This window comes from Corapipo altera, unplaced genomic scaffold (assembly GCF_003945725.1).
Source record: "Corapipo altera isolate COAL_440 unplaced genomic scaffold, ASM394572v1 45, whole genome shotgun sequence".
Lineage (NCBI taxonomy): Eukaryota > Metazoa > Chordata > Aves > Passeriformes > Pipridae > Corapipo > Corapipo altera.
Window position 1 is genome coordinate 23,940,187 of NW_020884877.1, and position 20,106 is coordinate 23,960,292.

General features: G+C 39.0%; 1 protein-coding gene across 7 annotated transcripts; it reads left to right on the forward strand.

Moving 5' to 3' along the window:
* The first annotated feature begins 201 nt into the window (after nucleotides 1-201).
* On the forward strand, nucleotides 202-19,526 carry SEC22A (SEC22 homolog A, vesicle trafficking protein). 7 transcript variants are annotated; one of them, XM_027637151.1, is made up of 9 exons: nucleotides 551-736; nucleotides 2,178-3,338; nucleotides 3,643-3,875; nucleotides 5,334-5,537; nucleotides 7,195-7,358; nucleotides 8,577-8,771; nucleotides 13,400-13,518; nucleotides 16,634-16,699; nucleotides 18,396-19,526. In XM_027637151.1, the coding sequence occupies exons 4-9, from the start codon at nucleotides 5,356-5,358 to the stop codon at nucleotides 18,594-18,596; spliced, it is 927 nt and encodes a 308-aa protein (XP_027492952.1). In that variant the 5' UTR covers nucleotides 551-736; nucleotides 2,178-3,338; nucleotides 3,643-3,875; nucleotides 5,334-5,355; the 3' UTR covers nucleotides 18,597-19,526. The 7 variants fall into 7 exon arrangements, with proteins under 7 accessions (XP_027492955.1, XP_027492952.1, XP_027492956.1 ...); XM_027637155.1 differs by having other exon boundaries at nucleotides 3,190-3,338; XM_027637156.1 differs by lacking the exon at nucleotides 551-736 and adding an exon at nucleotides 4,260-4,338 and having other exon boundaries at nucleotides 918-3,338.
* The last annotated feature ends 580 nt before the right edge of the window (nucleotides 19,527-20,106 follow it).

The window sequence follows — 20,106 nt, forward strand, 5'->3', positions numbered from 1 at the left end:
TTGGTGGTGTTCAGTCACAGGCTGGAGTCGACGACCTCAAAAGGTCTTTTCCAACCTTTCGATTGTGCGATAAACGAAGCAGCCCTCCCCCCCTTCTGCCTCACGGCGGCCCCGCCTCAGAGCGCCCTCACGGCGCGGCCCCGCCCCTGCCCGCCCCCCGCGCCCGCCATGGCGGGGCCGCCCCGCGCGGGGTCGCTGTGCCGCCGGCGGGGCGCGCGCGGACGTGTCCGTTCCCACAATGCCCGGCGGGAGCGGCCGCCGCCGCCGTGCCCAGGTACGGCTCGCGCCCCCCGCGCCGTGAGGGGCGGGGGCGGCACCGGCTCCGCGGGACACGGGGCTGACACTGCCCGGCCCGGCTCGGCCCGGCCCGGCTCACGCCGCCGCCTCCCTTCCCTCCTGCCCGCCCACCCGCCGCTGCCGGCCCCAGGCCCGGCTGCCGAGCCTCAGGGCCAGCTGCATCCGCGCCTTAGCCGCGGGGATCGCGGCGCCGCTGTCACGGAGGGGTTGGTGGTGGCGGCGGGCAGGGCGGGCGCAGGAGGCGCCGGGGGCCGTTCGGGGCTCTTCGCAGGCGCCGCTGGGCAGCGAGAGCCGGGGCGGCGGGGCCGTGCCGCGCTCCGGGCTCGGCAGCAGGTTGTGTTAAAGTTTCGCGGTGCGGACCCGTGTGAGGCACCGACCGCTGAGTCAGCGCTTCTGCGGCGGCGGCAAAGGGTGCGAATGGTCGTGTCGGAGCTGCCACGTAAGTAGGTGGTAGGTGAGAGGATCAGGTTCTCAAACTTTGGGATACGGCTTGTTCCGTTCCCTTAGTTTGTCAGGATTGTTTGGACATCAGGAAGAATCACAGGAAGGGTGATTAGACATTGCAATGGGCTGCCCAGAGAGTTGGCGGAGTCACCGTCCCTGGACGTGGCGCCTAGTTTTGGTTGACACGATGGTGTTGGGTCATAGGTTGGACTCTATGATCTTTTCCAAAATAATTGACTCTCTGATCGTGGTTCTGCTTCTGAGGTCTCTTTCTCCTCTGCTTTATGGGAGGGATTATGTGGGTTAGTAGTTTAGGATTATTTCCTTGTCTGAGCGTACCTGACAACGTCAAAGTGGCTTTATTTGTGGTGGTCTTCTGTAGTGCTTTACTTTGTTACACGGATTTCTGAAGTGTGCTGTAGGGTGGAAGAATTAAGACTCCTGCCTGCATAATGCCACTGTCACAACCCTCAGAACTGGGGACAAAAGATTGTCTGACACTATTACATACACTTGAAGCAAGCACAGAAGCTGTATCTTCATTCTATGTCAAGCAGGAGTGCAGCTTGCACCCGGTTCCCAGTTTTATGTTTTATGGAAGGCTGTCATGAGAGGCAGACATCCTGGCAAGAAATACCATTATTAGGTTGGTACTGAAGGCTGGCAGGTGCAGGAGGGTAGGCTTGCTGTTACACTAGATCTGCTTACAATTTTTGGGAAGCTCGACTTCTTAAAAAATGGGAGTATCCTGAGCAAACCATAGTTACAGGCCACTTTCAAGCACCTCTAAAAAATATTATGAGATATTGGCAGATAGGTCTAAAATAATTACTGTCAGATCACAAACAGGATGACCAATTTGTTACAAAAGACTAGAACATATGCCACTCTCTAGGACTTTTCCAGATGTTGCCTTAGGATTGAGTACGATCATAACACAGAAATAAACAAGATATAATGGAGTATGTCTTGAGAAAAAAATGTACAGTGAAACAGGCTCTGGTTTCCATCATCTGAGGTTTCCTGTGCATGGGAGAAAATGAAACCAGACACGTGCTAATTCCTATCTGGGAACTCAGTGAATGCTGACGTGTGTGAGGAATTGGACAGCTCTTGGCAAGGTGGAGTAACAGAGGAATGGCCATTCAGCTGACTTTTACCTGTCTGTGGCCAGCTTTCTCCATGTTCCTCTTTTCCATGAGTTCTTCCAGTCCTTGTTTGCAGAGAGGGCTGTGAAGGAGTGTAAGGGGAAATCAATAAAGATGAGGCAGAATCGGATACTAACTAGGGGAAACATAAGAACAGTGCAAGCAGGGAGTGGTGCTTCCATGGTGTACTCTTGCTGTTGGTGATCGTTTTGGGGTCAGAATCATGCTGAACAAAGGGCAGTGGTTTGGTTTTAATAACCCTGGTAGTTTTTCTGTGGATTTTTCTAGTTGCCTCTTGAATCCATATGACCTTGTAGCATTGATGACAGCTTGTGACAAGGCTGGTGATGTTTTGTGAAGAACACCCTGTGGTACCTGTGAGCCAAACACCCGCTGGTTGGATTTGGTAGTCTTCAGTTCTGTCGTGGAATGAGACAGTGAACCTGATCCCTGTTCATTTCCCTGCACCTGTAAGAGATTTATAGACCATTTGTAGTGGAAATGCAGTCTTCTGTCATCTTCAGGTGATTGAGGCATATAGAATTTTTGAACGAAAACGTATGAAATTTGTAACAATTTGGTGAATTACGTCATGCAGTTTTGCATAATGTTTAAAAAAGACATTTAAAGGCAGTTCCGAAAGCACTACCGTATCCTTAATGTTCATTCTTCAATCTCTACCTATGGAAATCTGTCTCAGATTTACCACTCGACTCCTTCTGTAAAGCTGTGCTGTTTTGAGAGCTGAGTAAAGCAGCTCTTTCATTGTGAAGATTTAGTAAACTTTTTTCTCATGTTAATACGTTTTCAAGTAAGGCTGAATGTTCTGTTACAGTATGTGTATTATACATCTCTTGACATATGTGTGATCTTGCAACCAAAGTGATTTTCTTTTATTGGCATCATTTTTTAGCTAGTTTTCTGATTTTGCTGTTAGGAAGCTGAGGAAAAAGTACATATTTTCACAGGGTGGGTTTTTAAGATGATGGTAACAAAACCTGGCTGTCTGGTGTTCTTAAGATCGTTCATCTAAACACAATTTTTACCTTATGTGATTTTGTAGTATATAAGAGAATATATTAAGGTTTCAGTGGAGGCTTATCTCCTGTTAGAGAGCCTAATTTCTCTAAGTGTAAATAGGAGTCTTCAAGAAAGTTTTGTTCTAGATTTATGCAAATATTTATTTACATATAGAATAGACATAAAAATTGAAATAACACCTCTCAAGATGTCTTTATCCTTTGCCTGTTGTCTGTACATACATGCTGTTGTTAGTGGTATTTATTTTCTTTGTCCTTAGGAGTTATAGGAGCAAAGCAGCTATGGTGAGATTGAATATTGAAAATCTTAAGGCTTTGGAAATACAGCTGTGGTTGTGTTGTGTTGTGTTATGTTCCCAAAGTGTCCTGATCAGAGGATATTATAGAATAATTAAACATAGAGTATGAGGTGAATGATGGGATCAGAGTCAAAGGTTGTGTTACCCTGAGTTACTTGTGTACTGTGCAGACAGGTAACGTTTTCCCATTTTAAATGGCTGAAGCGATGGGATGTCCTGAGCTTCACTTAAAGAACACAGAAACATTTTTATATCTTTATTATTCTATTTTTTTTTTCTTTGAGTACGTTGTGAGTAACCTCCCTTGGGTATGTTCAGGCATTTCCAATAAGTATGTCCTCACAAAAAGCTGAAGAATGTTGTTAGCCGGTAAATGCATTTATTAACTTTTTCTTTTTGTTCTTATCTCCTCAGATAGCTCAACATGAACTTTAACCATCGAGATCATTTAAAAAGTGAACAGAACAATATTTTTTCTTCTGAGAGCTGGCTACAGGATTCAGAGTTTCTCCTGCAGTGCAGTCATATTCACTACCTTTTCCTGAAACAGGACATGGAGCTTTGTTTCTTTCTTCACGTTAGGTGCTAACAAAGTTATTTCATTTCATCAGAGGAAATGCAGATCCATGAAATTACATTTTGTGCAAGTAAGTTAATGAGGGGGTATTTAAACTTGGCTATCACATCGTTGTTCTTTTGTGTATATTGATATAGCTCCCAGAAGTCCCTGTTAGGATTGAGTTCCAAGTGGTAGAGATGGTTATTGTCAGAGAACCATTACAGTTTAAAGCTCCTCTGCAATTTTGTCATGCTCTTGAGCTGCTGCCTTGGTTATATGGGGAGCAGCACAGCTAAGAAAATGGATCTGTGTGCATTCCATGTGAATTGTCCTTCTGGGAGTATGTGCATGAACTCAGGAGACAGTGAAAAGTTTCTAGAACTGCAAGTTTAGCTTCTGGCCTGCTTTATACCCAGCAGGCTGATCTAGAGCAAGTCCTGAAGTTGTAGTTGTTTTTTGTTTTTGTGTCCAGATGATCAAAGCACTTGGTACAGGAGGGAATTCTCTTGTGAAGTGCTGAAATAACAAGTGCACCTGATAAAAGCCCAGAGGTATTCAGCAGACAACAGACAACAGCGGCTTCCACTGGTTTTATGACTTTGGGGAAAGTCTGATATACTGTTCAAGTAAAATAAGAGGGTATTAATTTGGAATTTATTCAGCTAATGTGATGCATCTCAAAGGAGGTTGAAGTTGATGAAGCTGATGAAGCTGAATTTCTTAAACTGAAAATGACAACACATTTTCAGTGCTTTCATTATGATATGCCTCTTTCTCTCTGAAGAGTAAATAACCTTGAAAAACCTGAATATTGTTGATTATTCGTTAAGTGTCCTACTTAACCTTTGGGTAGTGGGAAATAGAGATGGTGAGAGTTCAGGGAAAAAATAGCTGTTTCCTCTCTTTTATGAAGAGGGAGTGTTATTTGGGGCAAATATGGATTCCTGACTTTTGAGAATACAGTCCTTCAGTCACGGAGGCTTGTAAAGCACCCTTAACGTCATAGTTTGAAAGGTGCTGTAAACATGTCAGTATTGCACACAAAAGCATATTTCAGCTGTATTCAGAAATCTGTTTCCTTTTGCAGTTTGTGACTGTATGGATCTTGGGTACCATCATCTGAGGGAGGCAAAAATATTTTTTCATAGTCTCTGAAGTGATAGGTGCAGTAGATGGTAGGAGTCTGCAGAGCAGTGTTAGGAGCTGAGGAAGTGTTTGCTTTTGGCTTCATATAAATTCTAGCAGTTCGCCCACTTGTGTACTGATACTTAGCAGATAAATAATCCTTCCTTTAGTGCTTGTCATGCTGAACTTTTGAATGTTTTGATTTAATATCAGGTTTGAAGAACTGCTTTGTGGTTCATGTAGACTAATAGGTCCTGTTCAGTTAGGACTCAAATCTGAGTTATAGTTGAAAATCCTCACTATGCCCTGTTTGAAGCCTGAACCCCGTACACAGCTTGAGAATTTTGATTAATCACAGTTGACTCTGCTGTTTCTGCTTTAACCTTAATTCTGATTGCTCCTGATCTGTGTTTTGTTGTAGGTTGTTGTTAACTCTGTTGGCAATGTCTATGATCTTGTCTGCCTCTGTGGTCCGTGTGAGGGATGGGCTCCCACTGTCTGCATCCACTGATTATGAGCAGAGCACGGGAATGCAAGAATGTAGAAAATATTTTAAAATGCTCGCAAAGAAACTTTCTCAGCTTCCTGATAGGTGTACTCTGAAAACTGGACAGTATAACATAAAGTAAGGCTTCTCTTTTATGTATTTGCAACATCCTGTGTTGTGTCTGTCAGTTAAAAAATTAACAGTTCACCTTGGAAATGCTTAATCAAATTCAGATTAATTATTGGCAGTATTAATGTATCAGAAATTTAAAATCGATAAATTTAAATTTGAGAAACCTACTCAGGCGTTGGTGGAAGTTCTTTTGCAAGGTCATGTAGTGATAGGACAAGGGAGAGTGGCTTTAAACTGGAAGAGGGCAGGTTTGGATTAGATATTGGGGGAGTTTTTTTATTGCAGGGATGGTGAGGCGCTGGCACAGGTTGCCCTGAGAAGCTGTGGATGCTCCATCCCTGGATGTGTTCAAGGCCAGGCTGGATGGGGCTTTAAGCAACCCGGTCTAGTGGAAGTTGGAACTGAATCTTTAAGATCCCTTCCAAACAAACCATTCTGTGAGTCTAGTTTGAAATAGATAGTATTTTTATAAGGATTGAAGTCCTTTACCTAGTATAAATATTTCTTTTAATTTCAAGGTTGATTCTTACATGAAAATGACCAGACTTTTCGTGCTACTTCAACTAGTACTCATTTTTTTTTGTTTTTTCAGTCTATGACTTTTAAAAGGTGCCCAAATACTTTCATAACCAGTAGTTCTGTGATATCTCGTTGGGATGTTTACATTAGACCCTTTTTTTGTACCTTCAGGCTTTCTGTTGGATTCAGAGAAGCATGTGCTAAAACCCAAACATAATAATTATTTCACAGTGTGTAACTTGGATTATGGTGAAATAATTCTTTGAATCTGTTGTTTACTCAGAATTTTGCTTTGTATGTGATCCTTCTCCTTAGTGTTGGTAACAAGGTGCACCTGTGTGTAGTTGGTAGCTCACTTGCACTTTATCTGAGCTAAATTCTGATTCTGATCTACTACTTTTAATCAAGTGAGTAATTTCATCCTAAGCCCTAGTAACCATGTGAAAGTTACAGTGGTGGAAGGTATACCACCTGAATGATCCTAGAAGGTGCTCATCCCTCTCCTTCTCCCGTTGGGATATGTGAGTTTCCAACATTTCTTGGGATTAGGCCCAGGATGGACTAAATTGTTCCAGTCAATTTTTTTTTTTAAAGACCTCAGCTGTAGTTGGCTTGTGAACTGATTAGCTTAAAAGAAGCTTCTAAGAATGAGATATAAGGCTTAGTCAGGATAGTTTTTATTGTTTTTGTCTTTGATTACTTTTCATAGTGTAAGTTATACATCAAGACCTAGAAGAAATTTGAATGTGTCATGAAAACCTGAACTCTAATGAATTGCCTAAATGCAGCAGGGAATATGTATATTGAAAACTGAGATGGGTGAAAAGCTATTACAAGACGAACTTGCTGTGTTTCTGCATCCCAAAAGCTTTGTTGTTTTCTGTTTCATGAATGTGTGTACATATGTATGCACACACATATATATGTGCAATACAGCTTGTCATATGATTGTACAATGTGGTGTCAAAGTAAAACGTAACCTAAAAGTAAATTGTTTTTCTTCCAGAATAGTGTTGGAGTTTTCAGTAAACATTAATTCCTTTGCTACCCCAGATAAAGTTTTGTTTTTCTGATTGTAGAATATGAGATCAGACCAGAGAAGCAGCTAATTCACTGAATTTGAAATGTGTTTTCTCAATTCTAGCTTTATAAGTTCCCTGGGAGTAAGCTATATGATGTTGTGCACTGAAAATTATCCCAGTGTCCTGGCTTTCTGCTTCCTGGATGAGCTTCAGAAAGAGTTCATCACTACCTACAATATGATGAAGACAAATACTGCAATCAGACCATACTGTTTTATAGAGTTTGGTAAGGATCTGACTTTTTTTTCCCCTTTATTCTCACACTGAGACAAATGAGTATTTAAATAGATGTGCAACTTAATGCACATAAAACAAAAATGTCCAAGGCAGTTTATAGCTGTATTTAGGCAGATTAAGAATCTGAATTAACTCCTGTTAGAATCAAGGAAGAAATACTTCTGTATTTAAAAAAGCATTAAATTAGGCTTACTAGAGTTTTATTGAAACTTTTTTGTAATCTTTCTGTTCATTCCAGTAAGTTTTGATTTGAGCCTTGTGTGACCAACTCTGGAGTTTATCTTCTCCTAGTTAATAATACTAGGAGTTGTTTGACTTCATACCTGTTGAAATACTTAACCTATGAGGTCATGGAGCTTACTCTTAGCTGTGCTGTAACTTTTGTTCAGTACATGAAAGGGAGACATTTTTATTTATCTTAGGATGTAGTGAAGCATTTAGTCTTCTGTCCTGAAAACTCCAAATGCAGCTCATCTCATATATACCAGATAATAGTTGTTACAAATTCCATTAATTTATATTGCTTTAATGCTATATATTAGGCAGTTATTTTAGATATTTTTATAAAACACATTAGAGCAAAAAGAACAGCAGTTTGAGAAATACAGGGGCAGATATTCTGGTTGGTTAATTCCTGTCTATAATTCAGTCAGTCAGTTATTAGCAATTTCTGTATAACATTATTGTCTTCTTGTGAAAATTTCTATGATTGCTTTTTTTTCCCCAACACCTTTGTTCTACTAGTTGTTAAGTTAGAATTTAAGTCTGTTACAGCTTAAATATATATTTATTTTCTTCTGAATATTTTGCAAGCATGTTTCATACTCAAGTACATTCACACTTGAATGCAGGAGTTAATTTTTTCATAATGATATTTACTAAACTAACAGAAAAGCTGGAATAAATGCAGTAAACCCATTGTATTAGAAATGCATTCAGTCTCATGCAGTGAAAAGTCATTAGTTTTTCATAGTTATTAAGTAATTAGATTTCTGGAGCTTAGATTTTTTTTAACTGCAGAATTAAATAACCCTTGATGTGTTAGGCACAAAACAGAAATAGTGTTAAAAATTCAAGATAAATGCAAATATTTCAAAGAATGTGTTTCAATTTGTGAAGTTTGTAGTACATAGAGCTGCATGATCTTGGATTATTTAACTAACAAAAGTCCATAAAAATATACCTTCTTATTTTAAATTTTACACAGATAATTTCATTCAGAGGACCAAACAGAGATACAACAACACACGTTCTTTGTCAACAAAGATGAATCTTGCTGACATGCAGACAGAGATCAAACTGAGACCACCTTACCAAATTTCTGTGTCAGAACTTGGCTCAGCGAATGGCTTTGCACATATATCTGTGGGGGAGTATAAGGGTACTGGTAAGATATCTGCAGGTAAGTTCCAGGCTTCTGGTTTTGTATCCTTAAATGAGACAGAGTAGTAGAATTCATTTTTGATTTTTTTTTCTTTAAAAAAAAGCTTTCTCGTGGCTCTAAAGCATAAAGCTGCCATGACCTTATGTGCATTTTAGCTTAGATGTCTGATTTGTCCCCTGCTCAAAGTGCACATCTTCCCAAGGCACTCAGAGGGAGAAATGGATCTGCTCAATGGACTGCTATATTGAAGGGAAAAAAATACTGCAAATGAAGATGGGCACTTAACAAGAAGATGATCTTTCTTTTTCTGACCTTTCAAGATTTCTGAAAATTTTTATTATTTCTTCCCAGTAAGACTTAGTGATGACGTAAGCTGAGAGCACAGTGTCAGGAGTTAGAGCAGCTGGAGGGAGGAGCATCACTTTAGGAAGCATCTGCCATGGTGAAAATCCAAAGAGTTGTGCTGGCTAAAAGATGCACTTGCTAAAATGAGTGCCTTGTGTACAGTGTTAAGAATTGCAATTTTGTATAAAATTGACACATTCATTTAAGTAGTCGTTAATTTTTTAAAAGTTTAATTTGCTTCATGTTGGAGGTAAATATGGAATTGTGTGGTTGACCTGGGTTAAAGGTTTGTGCTGTTAAGAGAGTTTGAGGCCCACCTTCATATGTTTCTCAGCAGGACAGAAACTTAAAAACTTGCCAAATCCTTGCACTAATATGTGAACTCCACATGTGAACCTGACATCATCTGATTTCAGTCTTCCAAGTTTAGTGAAGCAAAATCATAAATAGAATGGAAGGAAGTGTTGATTTTAATTAGTTAATATCTTTCCCTTTTTTTTCCCCCCAAAGTCCCTCTGTCTGTAAGTTATCCTGGGCAGGCATATTCTGCCTGACACTTTACAGTGTCAGGCTGCAATCATAAATCCTAGGATTGCAATCATAAATCTAAATACTTCCTACAGTTTTGTAATAAAAGAGATTAGCTTAATTTTGTGCAGTTTATATATATGTATGTGTTAATAGGATCTCTTTGCCAGTGCACTGTCTTTATGACGTACTTACTGGTAAGGATTACTCTAGAAGATTGAACACTGCTTTCTACTGAAGTGAAAACCAAACAAAATCACTGGGGCACTCTGGGGCCTCGATTCTGAGAATTCCAGGTGCTATGAGACAGTGTAGAAATAGTTTGCAATCTCTGTATTTGCAATTTTACAGTATTAGATTCTGGAAAAGGAATAAGGAAAAAGTGTAAGGATGTTTGAGGTGTATAAAAGAGTGAAATCTTCTAAGCAGTACTGTGCAAACCTTTAATCATCTCCTACTTACACATGTGGGTTGTTTTTAAAGGTATAATGCTGTGATACCATCCTTCTACCACTTATTGTTGTTTACTCTTACTGTTCTGGTGTAATCCTGCCCTGTGGATTATGGTGGCAGAAGTGGCAACCGGTTGTCCAGATTTGAACTTCCTGCAATTGGGAGAGGAAAAAGCAATAAGCATGAGAGAACTTGACCTGTGTCAGAATTGGATGTTTTTTTAAAAGTTGTGCATGTAGTGGGAGATGAGGGTTTTTTATCACTTTTTTGAGTAAAAGTGCTGGAAGATCATATGGGCCTAAATTAAAATACATAGGGACCATTTCACTTTTTACTGTAAAGGAAGATTCAACAGTAATTGGCAGATGACCTTCTAATTTTTTTCACCTACCTCTCCCAAACTTCTTACAGAAGCAGTTCTGTTGTCCTCTCTTCTTTCCATATTTCTTCTGTTTCTCTTTGAGTTACTTTAAACTTTCTTCTTCCTGTGAATTCCATAGATCTCTGTTCAGTTTGCCACTTCCTTCCTTCAGTTGCTGTAGAAACTCAGCATCAAAGAGCTGTACCTTATGAGAGGTTTGCACTTTGCTCCTTCTTCAGCTCCTCACATTTTAGATGGCATTGAATAACAGCGTCTATTTTAGCGAGTCTGCTAATAGTTTTGTAATCCTTTACATTCATCACTTCCCTCTACCCTTGAAAAGAACTTTATCTGGATTTTTGCTGCCCACTCAGTTGGCTAGACTTCAAAGTTTCTCCTTTGCTCTAAGGACAAATTCTCACAAAAAGATACGGTTTGCCTAGTGTAATTTCCTGAATATGCTGTCCTGTTAAAAAGTAGGACTTGCTGTAAGTGCATCAAGTATGTTAAATGAGGCTGGAGAGCGTGCAGAGGTGGGGAGTTGGGTGGAGGCTGACCTTGTTTTGTTATGCAGCAGGGCAGATTTGGATGCATTAGTTTTGGCCATGCTGGGGAAGCGCTGACTGTTACTTGGACTGTAATTGCCCTGTAGCCACAGGGTAGTGCCCAGGCCTCCTGTGTTGGGAAAGTAATTGAAAATAGCAGCGCTTTTCCTTCAGAGAAAGTTGTGCTGTGTAGTGAGAAATAGGGGTAATTATGGATGTGTGAAGCATAAAGTGCTTAGATTATAGATGGAGTTTTGCTTCAGAGGTGAATGTAGATGTTGGCAGGCATTAGAAATAGGGTGACAGCATGCTGATGTGTGATGTTTTAGGTTAGGATAAATTTATTATTTGAGCTTTTTTTCAATGAAGGAACAGTTGTCAAATTGAAATTATTTTTTACCTGATTGTATGCTCCAAGTTTTTGGGGGTTTTGACATTTTAGTTTTAAATAAACATCCTTACAATTAGCGCAGTTTCTCATATCGTGTCAATTTTCTGAATTTTTATTTCAATGTCAGCATTAGATTCAAAATTTGTGCTTTATTTCAGTTGAGGATTTTTGATATGATACTTATCATATTTCTAAGATTGATTGATGTACCAACTAAAATTCAGCTGGCCTTTACCCTCCATTCTTTGACGTCCCTTCTTCAGTCTTTTGCTTTTGCCTTCATCTTTTAGTGTATAAATGACTCTTGTTGCTTTGATTGTAGCACTAAAATCCATTAAGCCCTGGGCAGTTAATTGACATCAGTAGTGGTATGCAATGTCCTTCAAGTTTTTTGGATTTGCTTTTGTATTTTAATAAGAGAGAAAAATTAGTACTATGTGATCCCTCACAGACCGTCTTGATTTAGTTGATGAGACTCTACTTTCCCCCCATGGTTCTCAAAGAGGTGTTTTAAATGCTGTTTTAACACACAATGATTTTAAGTTACGCAGGACAAGGGGAAAATGAGATTGTCTGGAGAACTGTGAGTGGAGAGCAGTGAACTAATTTTATCCATCAGTTAGTGAAATGCAATTAGTTTTGGCTAGAAACAGTCACATACACCCTCAGTTTTTTGCCACTCTCTAGATGAGATGGTTTAAAAAAGCCAAAACAAAACAGCCAGTTAGGAGTCATTGAAAAAGAGTGGTTTGGTATGCAAATAGCATATCTAACCCTAACTGAGTGATTGCTGGGAGTAATGTGCCCTACAGTTAGAAAAGCAATGAGCTCTCAAAGTTAAATATGGGTTATGCTTTTGTTTAAAAAAACCCCAACTGATTACACTATTAAATTCAGCACAAATGAATTAACTGAACTCATCCTGTGTTTTATTTCTGTGTTATCGTACACTCATAGTTAGACAGCCCTGCCTGCTTATCAGTGTGAAGTAGCTTTTGTTGTTTTTTTCTTTAGGTTCTTTAACTTCAAAAACTGTTTGAAAAACCTTTTTCCTGAGTCTGTGCAATGCTAAACAACTGGGATTGACACCCCTCTCTCAATTAATGTTACAGTTCATTAACCTCATTGTTCACATCTTTACACTTGGTTGATTTGAACAGAGTGATTTGAGTACGGCTCAGTAGGCTCAGTAGTCACATTGTTTTCCCAGTGTCGCCCAGACTGTTAAGAGTTTTGCATTGTTTTTTCACATTTGCTTTCTGTTATTAATTATGGAAAAGGGAAAGGGACAGTAATGAGGAACATACACAACTGTTACATACTTGTGACCTTAGATAAGCCTGAAGGAGTGGTTGTGCTTGGAAAGAAAGGCTGTTTTAATTTTCATGTGGTTTATAAGAGACTTCTAAGCACTATCTGGAAGGTGTGTATAAGGTCGTAATATAGGTACTGGTTTAGTTTCAGAGCTGTCTTTTTCTGTCTTTGGTAGCACTCAGTTGGCCATATTTTTTAAGGAGGGAGACTGTGATAGCTTTGCCTCAAAGTGTTCTGTTCAGCAAACATGCTAAATCAGTCTCAATATCTCACTAATGTATTTGTGTTAAAGAATGTTAAAGAGTGCAGGCTGCGAGAGAAGCTCTGAAGTACGTGACTTATTAGCTGGTTACTAATTGTGGACGGATTTCACTAGCGAGTGCGTCTCTTACTGTTGATTTCCTGGCGTGTTTGAGCAGCTGTCAGTACCATACTGAATAAGTGGAATGCATTGACTAAATATAACACGACAATTATATATGTGAACTAAAGGAAAGTTTACTTTTTGTTAAACCTTGTGCTGAAATATTTAAAATGTTTCTTCTTCTTTTTAGAAAAAAAATTGACCTTTTGTGGTTTGCATTGAGCTAGATCTCTTTTGTGGATCTCTTGAGCTAGAAGCCACAGAAAAATGGGATTACTCTTTTACTGAAATTCTAAAGGCATTGCTTTGACCTTCATTATCTTTTTTTGATCTTCTGCGTTGCAGCTCCTCATCAGCGTCTGGAACCTGTGACTCTGCCAGGGATTGTCTCATTTGTGCTTAGTCTGTTATGTGGAGCATTGAATTTAATTCGTGGCTTTCATGCCATCGAAAGCCTTCTCCAGGTATTGTACATTTTGTGAGTTTAAAAGTTACACACCATAGCAATCATAATTATCACCTTAGAAGATGCTATGTGAACTAAGTCTCGTCAGTTTTATTTTCAGAAATACTATTTGTGAGGTCAGGCCTCTGTTCATGAAACCTGTATTGTTTGTGAGCAGAGCATCCTTTTTGAGTGTGATGCCTCATTCATTGAGGCTGTGAGTTTCAACAGCAGTAGAAAGTGAGTGGCCAACTCCTTCCCTGGTACCTTGGTAGCAGTGAGTATGTGAACATAATGTTCTGTTTTCTAAATTTATGCCAGGGTATGAGGCGTTTAATTTCTATAGATGCTATTTAAAAGCATTTCAGTGAAATGATGAACAGCTTTGAAAATCTGGCCAGTTTTTTTTTTAAAGTCCACAGAGCATGCATCTTTAAACAGGTTTTGTAAAAATTTTTTTGTAAACTTTTGTTTTGTTTTGTTTGTATTTAATAAACCTTCTTAATGGTAGGATGCTTATTTCTCTTTGTATACTGAAAGGATCAATGTCAGGGAAAACTTTCAAGTGATTTCTTCTACACTCCCCTCACCTCCTTAAACAACAACATCCCCATCACCAAACAACCTCCCCTAAAAATATTTTTTTCTGTAAACTCTCTGCTCTGACCTTCCCTGTAGCCTTTCAGTTTCTCTCTATTCCGTTTCTGTTGCTGTTTGTATTCTCACTGCTAGGATGTCACTAATAGTGGGTTATGATTTTAAGCAATTCAGGTGAAATATGCTGGTAGTGCTTGCAGGCATGCACACAAAGTTCATCTGTGTTACCACAACAAAAAGGACTTCCTTGCCATTTAATGGATCTGTTGTGGTGGTAGACATAGAAACTAAAAAGCCCATGGAATTTTTCTGAAAGAAAATGGTAATCTAGGTTGGCTAATAGATAATCCTTTTATTCAAACATATACCTTTATAGATTTTATAGAATCATAGAGTCATTTAGCTTGGAAAAGAGCTGAGTCCAGCCATTAACCCAGCACTGCCAAGTTCACCACTAAACCATGTCCCAGAGTGCCACATCTACACAAGTTTTAAATTCCTCCAGGAGTGGTGATTCAACCACTTCCCTGGGCAGCCTGTTCCAGTGCTTGACAGCTATTTCAGTGAAGAAGTTTTTCAAATATCTAAACCTCCCCTGGTGCAACTTGAGGCCATTTCCTCTCATCCTGTCCCTTGTTACCTGAGAGAAGAGACTGACACTCACCTTGCTACAGCCTCGGGTCAGGTAGTTGTGGAGAGTGATAAGTTCTCTCCTGAGCCTCCTTTTTTCCCAGCTAAAAACCTCCCAATTTCATCAGCTGCTCCTCGTAAGTCTTGGTCTCTAAGCCTTTCACCAGCCAACTGCAATATTTTCTGATAATTAATGGGTTTTTTTAGGGAAGTGAGGTAAAAAAGATGACCTGTATTCCCCTTGTCTTATATAGCTATTGGTCTGTGTAAAGATTTAATAAGCAGTAATGTCTGAGGTCTCAGCATTTCCTGAAGACTAATGGATAGATGAATAAGGTTAAAGAAAATGTTCCATGCTAGGTCCTTCTTTTTGAGTTGTTTTTGGTTTGTTTTCTTAAAGAAAGACCAAGAATGAAATAGTGAACAAATATCTCTACTAATTAGATTTTTTTGTGTTATGTACAATTCTCTCAGTTTATAAATAGGAATGAATTCAAAGTATGCTGTAGTACAAATAGCACTGAACAGATTTCTACCACTTACTGTGATGTTTCTAAACTTATTTTGTTACTTTCCACGGCTGATTTTTTTTTTAAAGGAATGCCAATGTTAGATTAACCTATGTAAGTGATGCCAGGGCAGCCAGTTAATTTTATTCTATATACTATTGCATCTGGAGGTAATAGATGGCAGTACAGATGGAAGATAATTTTCATTTCTGACAAATGAGGCACACTAAAAATCCATTAAAATTTCTCTTAATTTACTTTATTATGAAGAAAGCCACAGAGTTTAGGGAGAAATAATCCAAAGCATGATTAATTAAATGTGTTCTGAAAAGTCATTCAAAAGCATCTCTCTGAATTACTGTTTCATTTATAATCAGTGTTTTTGTTTGGGTGTTAGTGAAACTGCTGCCATCTGTAGCTGTACCCCAGCAAATACGCAGTGACACCGAGGCCAAGACTTACACATGGTGTAAAGTTACTGCATTTTGTAGGTGATTTTTATGTGCAGATATACAAAGTTTTTCCTAGTCAGCACTGGAGATGGAAATGCTCCACATTGAACATACGCTGAGCAGGCACCAGTTGTACTTGTGAATGGACCACCTTCTTCTCGAAATGATATTCACTCTCAGGGAAGAACATTTACATGGGTACCCTTTGTTTTCCTGGGAAAGTTTTTGATTGTTGCAGATGTTTGTTGGAAATGCAGTTGGAATAGTCACTGAGCATGTAAATTTATTCTGCTCAGCTCTATAGAAACTATAACAACCCTTTTGAATAAGTTAGAAGGATTTGTTTGTTTTTTTAAACTGATAGTAGAAAGATCTGTCACTTCGAGTAAATTTTTCTATCTTTTCCTTGAAGAAAACTTAATTTTCCAATAGTCTCTCCGATAAATTCCTGTGCTGCCGTTTGCTGTCACTGCCGTGAGCTGCCCGCGTTATTCTCTGTGTAGAGTTTTACCCCACCCTAGTGGCCGCTTTGGGTTTTTTTCCTTTTACCTCGTTTCCATTTTGGGAAGCTGGAGGAAGGCACAATTCTACAAAGTTGATATCAAAGCTACTTACCAGTGTTTAGACTTGAATTTTCAAAGGCATCCGAAGAAGGTAAGTTATCCAGTTTTAGACCTGGACTTCATTTAAGGCTTTTGAAAATGTTAGCATTAGTTGTCTGCTGTGAGTCAATGTTTTGGTCAGACTCCAGATCATGGTATTTTTTTCCCAGACATAAAAGCAAACACTGATTTGTCCTAACTCTTGGTTTTGTGTAGGGTAGGAATTATTATAAATCAATGTGTGAACCTATTTTAACATACAATAATTAATAACTTCCATACTATAAATATCAGGTATTTAACTGAAAGATTGTAAAATATGTCTTTTTGTTTTATTCTTACAGAATGAAGGTGAAGATTTCAGCTATGTTATTGCATTTTTTCTTGGAACGGCAGCCTGTTTGTACCAGGTGTGTTTTTCTGTTTGCATAATTCACTAGAGTTTAGAAACATTACCCAGTCATGCATAAATTGTCATCATGTTTTCTTAAATGTCACAGATCCTTCAATAGGGCAATTATAAAAATAATTCCTGTGCTATTTTATTTCATTAATCATAAATTGTCATACAGTAGATTGATACAAAATTGCTTCTGTTTGCTGGTATTTTTCTCCAGTTAGATAATTAAGGCATTTACTTTTGACTTTGGAGCTTACAATTTAGCTCTAAAGTCAGGAGCAGTGGGGGTTATATTATTCCTTGCAGTAGTGGTTTCATAGTTCAAGTAAACTTAACCATGTGAAAAATACCTTACTGCAACCCTTTGGGAAGACTGGAAGGAAATACAGTAATACCAAGGCACTACACCCCGGGATTTTCCTCACTTTGTACATTAATATGCATCACCTTCCTTTTCAAAGCTTTTGGCCACTTTTCACTATATTTTCCTTTTCCTATCCGATACTTCCCCTTGCTTTTTATTTCTGTAGGTTTTCCATTTCTGCATCTGAATTGGACTTTCCTGTGATTTATATCAAGGCATTCTGGTGCCTGTTGGCATCTGTCATTCAGTGACACTGCTATTACATTAACCTATGTCTATAATGTCTGTCATGCTCAGTTGCTGTTATTATGATTATTTTGACTTTTGTTCTCTTGTGGACTATGCAATTTCTACTTGTTTCTGTGTGCCAATGTTTAGTACAGTGTCAGGCAGCCAAATAAAATAATGTCTCAGGATTTTCCTTTTATATCAGCCTCTATATCAGTCAGCCTTTTGTCCAGGTTACCTGTAATCTCCATTCTCTACAACTTGTCTCCACCAAAATGTCACAGTAGAACTTATGTTCCTCACCACTTGTTGACTTTCTATCAGCATCTGCCTTAAAGAATTCAAATTGGTGTTAGTTTTACATTAGGTACAGTCCCATATTTACATGGGACTTACATGGAATACGATGTTTTAGGCTCACTCATGTGAGATGAAACCTGAGGCAAGAGACTTGAACAGATTTCTAGCTGCAGTAGGAGGAAGGCAGAGCAGGGAACTGAGGGCAGTCTTGACACTGTGTCACACCACAGCATGCAGAAACAGACCCTTAAAATGTGGTAGGATTGTGTTTCTCTCCAAATGTGATCCATGTTGCAGCAGCTGAAGCAGGGCAGTGGGTGTTTGTGGACCTCTGCATCTACCAGTTAATCCTTGGCATTACCCCTGGCACAGCACTGGGAGGTGTCTGGGGGATTGCCTTGTGCTGAGTATTCATTCCCAGCTGCAGGGGCCTGGTATTTTCCCTGTCTTTCCCACTGCTTTGCCTGAAGAAGACTGAAGTGGCTCTTGTTCCTTCTCCACTGCTGGGGTGGAACTGAGAGTGTATTTTGACCGGAGATTGCCAGAAACATCCACTTTGTTTTGTCGTTGTAGGTTGTAATCCATTATTATGGGACAATTGTTCTCAGAAAGGGTTTAATGGGAGCAAAATGTAACCTTGTATTGATGTCAGGTACTTTTCACCCTTCCATGACTGCTGAATTGATACTGTTCTTACATGTTTGATTTAGGTTTTCCTTGTTTTCATCTGTAATTCCTCAGTGACCACATAGTGTTTCCTCAGTGGAAGTTACTTGCCATGAGGTAATCTGATTTCTTTTTTATTTCCTCACAGTGTTACCTGTTTGTATACTACACGGGCTGGAGGAATGCCAAATCCTTCCTGACCTTCGGGCTGATTTGCCTGTGTAACATGTATCTGTACGAACTGCGCAACCTGTGGCAGCTCTTCTTTCATGTGACTGTGGGAGCATTTTCTACCTTACAAATCCGACTGCGACAACCACAGGGCAAGTCCCCTGATTACAATGTCTGACAAGTCCTGGAACATTTAGAGGAAGTCTTGTTCCAGTAGTTTTTCACTCTCAGGAATGTAAAACTGTTCTCCAAAAGAAGAAGCTGTTTGGATGGTTTTGGTTTTTTGGTTTTTTTTTAAATAAATCAGTGTAAGATGCCTGTGGACATTTTTCACTTGATGGTTGAACTTTTTTTTAATTATTTTTTTATTTTCTTGAAAAGGGCACAAAAGAGTATGGGACTAGAGGAGGAAAGTGGAGCATATCGTGGAGTGAAATGTATGTAGGGACACCAATTTTGAGGAATTTGACTGGTGGCTTAAAGAAACTTCATTCAAAAGTATGTTAATGGAGGAATGTGTAAAGTATGTGTTCTGCATATCATGCAAGCTTTTCACTTCCAAAATCAGTTTTGCCTTTGTGAGGCAGTAGGGAATAGGCTAAATAAGTAATAATAATAATGCTATTGCATATTAGCAAACTAGATGTGGAATATGTAAGATACCAGATTTTGGAATGTTTTGTTTCATGTTGACATATATATGAATGTTTTCTTAATTAAAATGTAACCTGGAAACTCAATTTCTGGGGATCAGCTTCACCCATGGCCCTCTGTCTAGTGCTGTAAGTTCTTTAATGTTTTTTCATTTATCATTTTCTTTTAATTATCATTTGAAAGTGATCTATGTAGACAGTTCCTTTTTAGTAATTATTCAAAAAGTTCTGCCACTTAACCCAGGATTTTTGTGCACTTGTGTTTGGACTCTGGAAGGGTTGAAAGAAAACTGATTGGTGAGTGAGTAGAGTGACTTGTACTCGCTGGACTATTGTTCTTCTTTTTATATATTCTTCATTACTTTCAGATATGGATAAATAATTAGCTGAAACCTGAGATTAAAAACTGGTGACAGGAAAATAATAAATCAGTCTGTTTAGCTTAAACAAGAAAAGAACAAGGATTGTGTTTATTCTTCTGGCTTTATGGATTGGATGTTTTCGTGCTGGGATAAAACTTCCTTGATCTAGACTTGTGTTTCAGAGAACTGTTTTATGCTTCTGAAGTTGGTGAATCAACTAGCAAACCCCAAACACTTAAAAACCGAAAAAGCAGCCATATAGGACCACCAGCAGTTACACTGGGGTTTTATTTTACAGTTGTATGACAGTTATTTTTGATGTTTAATAATGTACAAATAAATAGTTGTAGATTTTTATATACAGGTTGTAATCAAGCTTTAATGGCAGGGAGGTTGCCGTGCTGGATTTGGGAATTGGCAGAGTTTTGCTATGCTGTGGAATGTTGGTCCAGGCAAATTTTCTTTGGCATTTTGTTTAGTGTCAGATGATATGACCAAGCAGAAAGGAACTAGATATTTTCTTTTCAAGTAATTGTTATTAGTCAAGAAAATTGTGCATAACACAACCGAGAATTAGGGAATGGAATTGTAGTCGAAGTGAGCAGGTTTGTCTCAGACTGATGTGTGGGTTGAAGCCCTTGAAGACACCTTGGTGCCCAGGTTCCAAGGTTGG